The sequence below is a fragment of the Mus caroli genome, chromosome 3, assembly GCF_900094665.2.
Source record: "Mus caroli chromosome 3, CAROLI_EIJ_v1.1, whole genome shotgun sequence".
NCBI classification, from domain to species: Eukaryota; Metazoa; Chordata; class Mammalia; order Rodentia; family Muridae; genus Mus; species Mus caroli.
Genome location: NC_034572.1, coordinates 72,336,095 through 72,345,591, shown reverse-complemented (window position 1 = coordinate 72,345,591; position 9,497 = coordinate 72,336,095). Strand labels below are relative to the sequence as shown.

At 43.8% G+C, this 9,497-nt stretch overlaps 1 protein-coding gene and 1 pseudogene across 1 annotated transcript in view; one reads left to right on the top strand and one right to left on the bottom strand.

The window, feature by feature from the left end:
• Nucleotides 1-7,962: 7,962 nt before the first annotated feature.
• LOC110291852 lies at nucleotides 7,963-8,490 on the bottom strand (annotated as a pseudogene).
• Nucleotides 8,491-8,681: 191 nt separating this feature from the next.
• LOC110291851 (RNA-binding protein with serine-rich domain 1-like) overlaps nucleotides 8,682-9,497 on the top strand; it is a 3,482-nt gene continuing 2,666 nt past the window's right edge. The window contains exons 1-2 of the mRNA XM_021159084.1: nucleotides 8,682-8,711; nucleotides 8,934-9,492. Of these exons, the coding sequence (XP_021014743.1) occupies nucleotides 8,710-8,711; nucleotides 8,934-9,492 (561 nt within the window). The 5' untranslated portion in view covers nucleotides 8,682-8,709. The remainder of the gene's footprint in view (nucleotides 8,712-8,933; nucleotides 9,493-9,497) is intronic.

The window sequence follows — 9,497 nt, the reverse complement described above, 5'->3', positions numbered from 1 at the left end:
AAAAAAAAAAATGCCTCCTCTGAGCAGACAAGGTGGCTAGGCGGCACGACCTGAGTCGGGATCCGTAAGGTGGAAGAAAAGAGTGTTATCACCCAGTTGCCATCTGATCTCCACGAGTATGTCGTAGCATGCACACAGAAGCGCACATACATAAATTAATTGGTGTCTTCTTTTTCTTAATGCCTACCTGCCTAGGGATGGCGTTTTGGAAATTAAAGACATAAATTACTTATCAGAATGCCTGACATAAACATGTGGCTTCTAATAAATAACAGATGTCCTGTTACTATTACCATGTTATTGTCATTTGGCCGTTAAGTTGTAAGTGACCCAGTCTAGAGCAAAGGCTCCAAATGCGCTGATGTTGAGAATCCAGAAGAGGATTTATTTGACTTCTGTTAAAACTAGATATCCTATAATAGTCTGCCTTTTTTTTTTTCTTCTAATGGGCTTAGTGTAAAATATACAACTTAAAGTTGAATGTGTTTATTCAGTACTGAGGAGGTAGAGGCAGGACGATCTATGTGAGTTCCAGGCCAGCCTGAGCTATGCCAGTAAGAATAAAAAAGTGGCCATCCAGAGACTGTCCCACCTGAGGATTCATCCCATATACAGTCACCAAATCCTGACACTATTGTAGATGCCAAGAAATGATTGCTGACAGTAGCCTGAAATAGCTGTATATAGAGGCCCTGACAGAGCCTTACAAATACAGAGGCAGATGCTCACAGTCAACCATTGGACTTGGGGGGGAGGGTCCCAATTGAGGAGTTAAGGAAAGAATTGAAGGAGCTGAAGGGGTTTGCAACCCCATAGGAAGAACAACAATATCAACCAACAGAGTTCCCAGGGACTAAGCCACCAACCAAGGAGTACACATAGTTCCAGCTACATGTGTAGCAGAGAATGGCCTTGTCAGGCATCAGTGCAAGGAGAGGTTCTTGATCCTATGAAGGCTAGATAGATGTCCCAGTGTAGGGGAATTGAGGGTGGGAGTGAGTGGTGGGTGGAGGAACACCCTCATAGGAGCAGGAGGGGACGGGATAGGGAGTTTCTGGGAGTGAGAAGCCAGGAAAGGGGATAACATTTGAAATGTAAATTAAAAAAATATGCAATTTTTAAAAAATAATAAGAAAGTACATTTAGGACGAGTAGCTTTGGCATAGGCCTGTTATGCCAGTAGTTGATCCCATGCCAGGAGAATCCAAAGTTCAAGTTAGCATGGGCTAAGTAAAGAGGCACTCACTCCAAAAAGACAAAAAAGGAGGTAAAACATTTTTAAGACTGGCCAGGTGGCACTTATGAGGTAGAAACAGGAAGATGGATAGTTCCAGGTTAGTCTACTACAGAATGAGACCTTACCTTTAAAAAATAAATAAACAAGCCCAGGAAAAAATTAACCAGCCCAAGTTGGTACCCAGCACCTATAAACTCCGCACTAGAGGCAAGAGTATCAGGAGCTAAACACCCAAACAAGCTCTTTCTTCTGTAAGTTGCCTTGTTCATGGTATTTAATCACAGCAACAGGAAAGTAATTAGTACAAATCACCAAAGCAGTTGAAATCTTCTATCCAGGCAGCAAACTGGTCATTTATATTTTGTCTTGCACATGACAATGATAAAGTTAATTAAAATGTGTACTCAGGGGTCTGAGAAGATGTCTCACTCAATATGCAGGCGGATCCCTGGCACCCACACAAAGGCTGGGTGAGGTGGGCACACAGTGGTCCCAGTGCTAAGGAAGACGATTCCTGGAGCTCATTGGCCAGTCGATGTGCTCCAAGTTAAAGGAGAGACCCTATCTCAAAAAATAAGATGGAGACCTACCATACCCAATATCAAAGTCTGCCCTCTACATTCATACACACATCCAGCCCAACACATGCAGACAATACACACACACACACACACACACACACACACGTTGCTGTTGTTCTAATCTACTAACTTGAAATCACTAAAGGCAGTCTGGAATGCGTAGAAAAACTGTCTTAAAAGGAAACACAAGAAGAAGGAGGAGAGAGAAGAAAAGCTAGGGGCAAGCTGAGAATGCTGGCTCCATTCTCGTAAGAAGGAAGCTGGACCGGATGATTCTTTTGTTGTACAAGTGTCTGGGTGTGAAAACTGATGTAAAAGTTACTCTCCCGCTACCTAGGATTTTCTCCACAGCAAGTCGGTGGCTTTTTATGAAATTCGTATTACTAGAGCCAAACCAAATGAAGAATCAAACTTTTTTTTATTATGTGCTTGTGTCTGACTTTGTGTATGTCAATCCAGAGACCCACAGAGACCAGAAGAGGGTATTGGTTCCCCTTGAGCTACCATGATAGGTGGTTGTGATCCTGCTTATGTAGGAGCCAAACTCCAGTCCCCTTGGAAGAGCAGCAAGCTCTCTTGACCCCTGAGGCCAACGCTTTGGCCCTAAAAATCCAGCCTCTGCAATTACTGAACATCAGATCTCTAGTGAGAAGACCAGCCTCTCAAAACCTGCTTACTCTGCCAACTGTCTGCTTGCTCAGGGCAGGTCACTGGGGCTCTGACATCTCAGCGAGGAACAGAGCAGAAGAGCTGTCTCCTAAGGCTGAGGATCTGGCTTCACCTAGACAGAGGGGCCCTGTCTGAGGGCATTACCATACCTATTTTGTTCTTTCTGGTTTTCTTAAGCACAGGATGGTGATATTAACACATCCCGCCCCAGTCTCTGTTTAGTTCTCATTGCACATCACTCCACAGCTAAGCATTCTGTATTCATTTTTTTTCAAAGATTTATTTATTTATTTATTTATTTATTTATTTATTATATCTAAGTACACTGTAGCTGTCTTCAGACACACCAGAAGAGGGTGTCAGATCTCATTATGGATGGTTGTGAGCCACCATGTGGTTGCTGGGATTTGAACTCAGAACCTTCAGAAGAACAGTCAGTGCTCTTAACCACTGAGCCATCTCTCCAGCCCCAGCACTCTGTGTTCATTGCTTCAAGAGAACAATCTGCCTTCTAGACCAAGGTGTTGCAGGAATAGAAAACATTTTTGGCCTGGAAAAAGTTGGGGGAAAAAAATCTTCAGTTTTTGTTTGTTTGTTTTCACTATAAGGTTTCTCTGTGTAGCCCTGGCTTCCCTGGAACTTGCTATGTAGATCAGGCTGGCCTCAGACTCAGAGATCCACCAGTGCCTGCCACTACTGCCCCCCCCCATCTTTTATAAGACCATGGTTTTATTCTCTCAAATAAAAATAAAATAAAGAAAATACCCATACCCATAATCCCAGCACTCAGGGGGCAAACGCTGGTGAATCTCTGTGAGTATGAGCCCGGTTTGCTCATTAGGTCCCGGCCATCTAGAGCTATAGAGTGAGACCAACTAAATCAACGAGAAATGCCCATCCCTGATCTAGGAAAGGAGGGATTCGTGATGACAGAAGAGAGCAAGAGGGAAAGCAAAGTCATGGCAGCTTGCCACTTCATGACAGTGGGCGAGATTGATCGATTGACTGATCGATTGATTGATTGACATATCGGCAATCATATCTCTGAGAATGCAAAAGCATTCACAGGTAAGCTAAAGAGACTTAAGAGCAGAGATCAGGTATGCTGGTGCCTGAACAGCTCAAACTGAGCTGCAGGCCACAGAGAGCAAGCTTTGGCTCATAAAGGAAGCACGATGGCGAGTGCAAAGCCAGACTGGGCTACATAGTCTCAAATAACTAAGATCAAACAGACAAATGAGCCATTTCAAACATGGCTGAGTGAATGCCTTTACATGGGCATAGGGTATGGATCACTAAAGTTCCTACAAGGACCTGAGGCAAATTTAAAATAATACCCAAACACATTCTCAAGGTAACAAATTAGAAAGAACCCCAAAGATGAGCGACGAAGTTCCACTGTCCTATGTGTACTGTCAGACTCTGATTGTTTAACTGGACCGACAAAAGGGGTTAATTGTTAAGTGGGTGAGAGCACACATAGCTTGTGCTGAAGATCGACATCACGTGCAGGTGGTTACACACTGGCAGGACTTCCTATCCCGGAGTCCTGCAGAGATCCACTAGAGGAGGCAGCATAGAAGTGCAACCTCAGAGCAGGTTTTCTGAGCTGCGACAGGGAATCAATGAAAAGCAGCAGATGCCTCCAGGGGGCAGCAGAGGCTTTGCCGCCATCAACTCTGCCCAGATAGAAGCAGCATCCCGGAGTTTGTGCCTGTGAACTCCTCAAGTGTGAGATTCTTCACCCAGGGGCTGAATCTAAGACAGAAAGGGGCTGTCTTTACTCATTTAGAGGCTCATGTATATGTATTAGCAAATTTTTCTGAGGAGCAATGGGATTGTTTTCTTTTCTCGGAAGTGATAGTTAAAATTAATGTTCACGATTTTTCATTGTAAAATGTGTATTTACTCTTAGTTGATAAAACCAATCGAGAAATAGACTTGTTCACTTCAGGATTTCCAAAGAAATAATTGCATTAGCCTGAAGTAATCTTGTCTTCCTTTTTATTTCCTTCTGTTTTCTGGCACTGGGAACTGAACCTAGGAACTTTACATGAAAGGCACACACTCTACCAACCCTCCACAGGCCTCTAAAATGAAAACAGTATAACTGGTAGTACTATAAATCATAGAGGCTTTTTATGTTGGCACATGAAGCTCTGTAATCTGGCAGAACACTTGCCTAGCATATAAAAGACTCTAACGTAATCCCCACTTAACCATATAGCCGAGTAAGTAAATGAACACATCTTTTAATGACTTACTTTTGCTCCTGGGGGAAAAAAACCCACTAAATCCTCAGTATGTCCACAGAAGTCGTGTCAATCAATAAGACCTAATAGACTGCCCGTCTGCTTAAGCACCTCTGCTTGGTATAGCCCCTGTCAGAGACACCAGAATCAGTGACTTGCGTAGCTGTGTTTCATGTTTTGTTTTGTTTTTTAAGATTTATATTATTTTTAATTGTGTGTGTATATGTGTGTATATGTGTGTATGTGTGTGTCTGTGTGTGTCTGTGTGTATGTGTGTGTGTATGCGTGTGTATGTGTCTGTCTGTGTGTGTGTCTGTGTGTCTGTCTGTGTGTGTGTATGTGTGTGTGTATGTGTGTATGTGTGTGTATGTGTGTGTGTCTGTGTATATGTGTGTGGGTATGTGTGTCTGTGTGTGTGTGTATGTGTGTCTGTGTGTGTCTGTGTGTGTCTGTGTGTGTCTGTGTGTATGTGTGTGTATGTGTGTGTCTGTGTGTGTCTGTATGTGTGTCTGTGTGTGTATGTGTGTATGTGTGTCTGTGTGTGTGTATGTGTGTCTGTGTGTGTCTGTGTGTATGTGTGTATATGTGTGTGTATGTGTGTATGTGTGTGTCTGTGTGTGTATGTGTCTGTGTGTGTATGTGTGTGGGTATGTGTATATGTGTGTGTATGTGTGTGTGTATGTGTGTGGGTATGTGTATATGTGTGTGTATGTGTATGTGTGTGTCTGTGTGTGTGTCTGTGTGTGTGTGTATGTGTGTGTATGTGTGTGTATGTCTGTGTGTGTATGTGTGTGGGTATGTGTATATGTGTGTGTGTGTCTGTGTGTATTTGTGTGGGTATGTGTATATGTGTGTGTATGTGTGTGTATGTGTGTGTATGTGTGTGTGTGTCTGTGTGTGTCTGTGTGTGTATGTGTGTGTATGTGTGTGTGTGTGCACACTCGCGAGCGCTCGCAGGAGTGCAGATGTCTAAGGAAGCCAGAGGTATCAGGTTCTCCTGAATCTGCAGTTGAGGCAGTTGGAAGCAGCTGATGTGGGTTTTGGGAAATGACCTAGGTAGGGTCCTCTACAAGGACAGTGTGTGCCCTCAAGCACTGCTGCCCCATATTCTTTTTTCTCTTGACTTCAGGTTTTTTGGCCACAGTTAAAGAAGCTTCTGGAAATAAAGATCGACACCAGTTCTCACTCTGCAAAACGAGTGGGAGGAGACTTTGTCATTTTTCACTTTCTATGGGGAAATGTTTTATGTTTTTTTTTGTTTTATTCATGTCCTACAGCTATAAAAGTATAAATGTATAAAAGCTGAATCATTTTGTTATAACAGATCAAAGCCAAATACATAAAGATAAGAGAGACTTAGTATTCATGTCAGAAGAACACGTGTGCTCGCACGCACACACACACACACACTTGGCTAGCTTTCAACCCTTTATCTTCCTGGCTCTGCCAATTGAGTGCTGGGATTCCAGGCACCATCACACTATTGTGGCAGGATTTTTGCAAATACTTAGCCTCTAAAGAATGTTAGATTTGGCCTAGCTGTGTAGTCCAGCTGTAGAGCACTTTGCCCAGTGTGTGTGAAACCCTAGATTCCATCCCTTCACCATGCACACCAAAGGGAAAATTCTGCCTTTCTGGTGCACAGTGCTTCAGCATTTGAATCACACTGGACATTTTAAACCTTAGTCTAATAAGTAAAGTGGAATAATAAGGTTATATTACACAGTTATTTGAGGACTAAATATATATAAAAACCTTCACCATACAGTAATGACTAATAACAAATGTCACAAAAACATTTTTAAGAAAAGTTATTTCTAGCAGGGCGTGGTGGCACATGCCTTTAATCCCAGCACTCCGGAGGCATAGGCAGGTGGATTTCTGAGTTCGAGGCCAGCCTCGTCTACAAAGTGAGTTCCAGAATAGCCAGGGCTATACAGAGAAACCCTGTCTCAAAAAAACCAAAAAGAAAGAAAGAAAGAAAGAGAGAGAGAGAGAGAGAGAGAGAGAGAGAGAGAGAGAGAGAGAGAGAGAAAGGAAGGAAGAGAAGAAAAGTTATTTCTGGCACATACTTTTAATCCCAGTACTTGGAGGTAGAGGCAGAATCTCTGTGATTTTAAGGCCAGCCTGGTCTACAGAGAGAGTTCCAGGACAGCCAGGACACAGAGAAACACTATCCCCCCTAAAAAAACACAAAAAATAAAATTAGAAAGAAGGAAGGAAGAAAAGAAGGAAAGAAAGAAGGAAAGGAAGGAAGGAAGAGAGAAAGAAAGGAAGAAAGAAAGAAAAGGAAAGAAAGAAATTTATTTCAGAGACACATTTTCATGAACTCACCTAACCCATGGAGGCTTCTCCCCCAACACAGACCTCCTCTCCCTTGTGGTTCTTCTTAAAAATCATTTATATCAATTTCCATTTATTTTCTTCCCTTCTTTTGAGATTAATATCTCTGTGGATAAGAATACTTATATCCTTTTTATATTTAATAATTTAAGGTTATCTGTAGGAAAGTAGATTCTAATAGCATAGAGGGTAGACATCTGCCCAGCTCTTGTGATGTTTAAGGCTTATTATAAATATAAAGGTTGTGTGTGTCTGGAAACTAAATGGTCAAAGGAGGGGTAGAAACCCTGGATTGGGATTAAAAGTTTCTACAATATCTTTCTTATTAGTTTTCCCTGACTTGGTTCCTGAGACAGGGTGACTCAGCAAACTGGAGCTTACCCCCATCTGACAGGTCAACAAGTCCCAGAGATTCGACTGTCTCCACACTTTCAGAGGTGGGACTACAGACATACGCTGAACGTGGGTGCTGAGGATCCAAACTCGAGTTTGGTTTTTCTAAGTTGCACAATCAGAGGATAGAGTGAAAGTTTGTTTGGCCAACTGCTTGCCTGGTAAGCACAAGGACCTGAATTCAACCCCAGATCCTACTTAAAGGAAGCCAGGCATGGAGATACTTGCAACCTTAGCAGCAGAAGGACAGAAACAGGTGGGTGGGGGTCCAGACTAGTTTTTGAGGTCCATCTCAGTGAGAGATCTTGTCTATTTTCTTTTAAAGGGCGAGAGACTAAATTACTTTGTGTTTCTTGTATAAAAATCCTTTCATGGTATCAACAGCTGGAGCCTGGGTCCTCTGAACAGAGACTCTGGAATGGGATTTCACAGATGGTTAGGGAATTCCTGATAAGGAGACTTGGTGAACACAGTCGCTTTCCAGAGGTCAGGTCAGGTAGTTGTATGTCTTGGAGATGGCATCAAAGGTGGCCTTGGCAATGTTGCCCAGGATGTCAGTGCAGCCCCTGGCTAATGAGTAGCAGTCATCAATACTAGCCAGCAGCCACAGCTTCTTGGGCACAGGGGCAGAGACAGATGCCAGTGCCTCTGGGTGCAGGGATTAGATGCACCAGCACAGCCACCACAGCCTGTCACCTTGCATGGGACAGTATGGGGTTTATCCCTCCAGCAGCCTTTTTGCACAGGGGCGATGACAAGCTTGACCCACCAAGATGATGGCCCCTCGGATGGCAGCGTCTACCTACTTGGAGAACTTAACACCAAGACCAACATGACCCTTTAGTCCCCAATAGCTACAAAACCCTTGAACCTGGTCCTCTGGACAGTCTGAGTCTGCATCTGTACTGGCATGGCCTTTAGAACCTCATCCTTTAGAGATGTGCCCAGGAAAAAAGCCAATAATATCAGATTCCTTAATGAGCAAGGAGAACAAGTAGATCTCTTCCATTTTCATGTTTTTGTAGCTATGTGGCCCAGCTTGGTGCCTTGTCTTTGGCTTTACCTCTATGCGGATCAGTGGCCTCCTAAGCTTGAGCCCTAAGATACTCTAAGTCCTCCCACTGTCCAGCATCAACATCCATTTTGTGTTTTCCAAAAGAAAAGAGATGTTCTTTCTAGGTTTTTAAAAAAGGTTTTCTGGAGAAGAGCGGGAGGAGGTGGCGGCCTTGGGAAGATGCTGCTCTTTGGCGTAAATTGCAATCGATTAGGGATCGTTTCCCAGACTCAAGTTAGAAGTGAGTTAGAACTTGAGTTCAGATCTCACTCACAAGTTAGAACTCAAGTTCAGATAAGTGAGGCCGACATTGCTGCCTTGAAGAAGGGGAGAATGGATTTATCAGGAGTGAAAAAGAAGAGCTTGCTAGGAGTCAAAGAGAATAATAAAAAGTCCAGCACTAGGGCTCCTTCTCCTACCAAACGCAAGGACCGATCTGATGAGAAGTCCAAGGATCGATCTAAAGATAAAGGGGCCACTAAAGAGTCAAGTGAGAAGGATCGTGGCAGAGATAAGACTCGGAAGAGACGCAGTGCTTCAAGCGGAAGCAGCAGTACCAGGTCTAGGTCCAGCTCAACCTCCAGCTCGGGATCCAGCACCAGCACAGGCTCAAGCAGTGGCTCTAGCTCGTCCTCTGCATCCAACCGCTCAGGAAGCTCCAGCACATCCCGGAGCTCCAGTTCTAGCAGCTCCTCCTCCTTCTCTCCGAGAAGGGCTTCTTCTCGGCGCAGGCATGACAACAGGCGGCGTTCCCGCTCCAAATCCAAACCACCTAAAAGAGATGAAAAAGAGAGGAAAAGGCGGAGCCCTTCACCTAAACCAACCAAAGTGCACATTGGGAGGCTCACCAGGAATGTGACCAAGGATCATATCATGGAAATATTTTCTACTTACGGGAAAATTAAAATGATTGACATGCCTGTCGAGAGGATGCATCCTCACCTCTCCAAAGGCTATGCATATGTGGA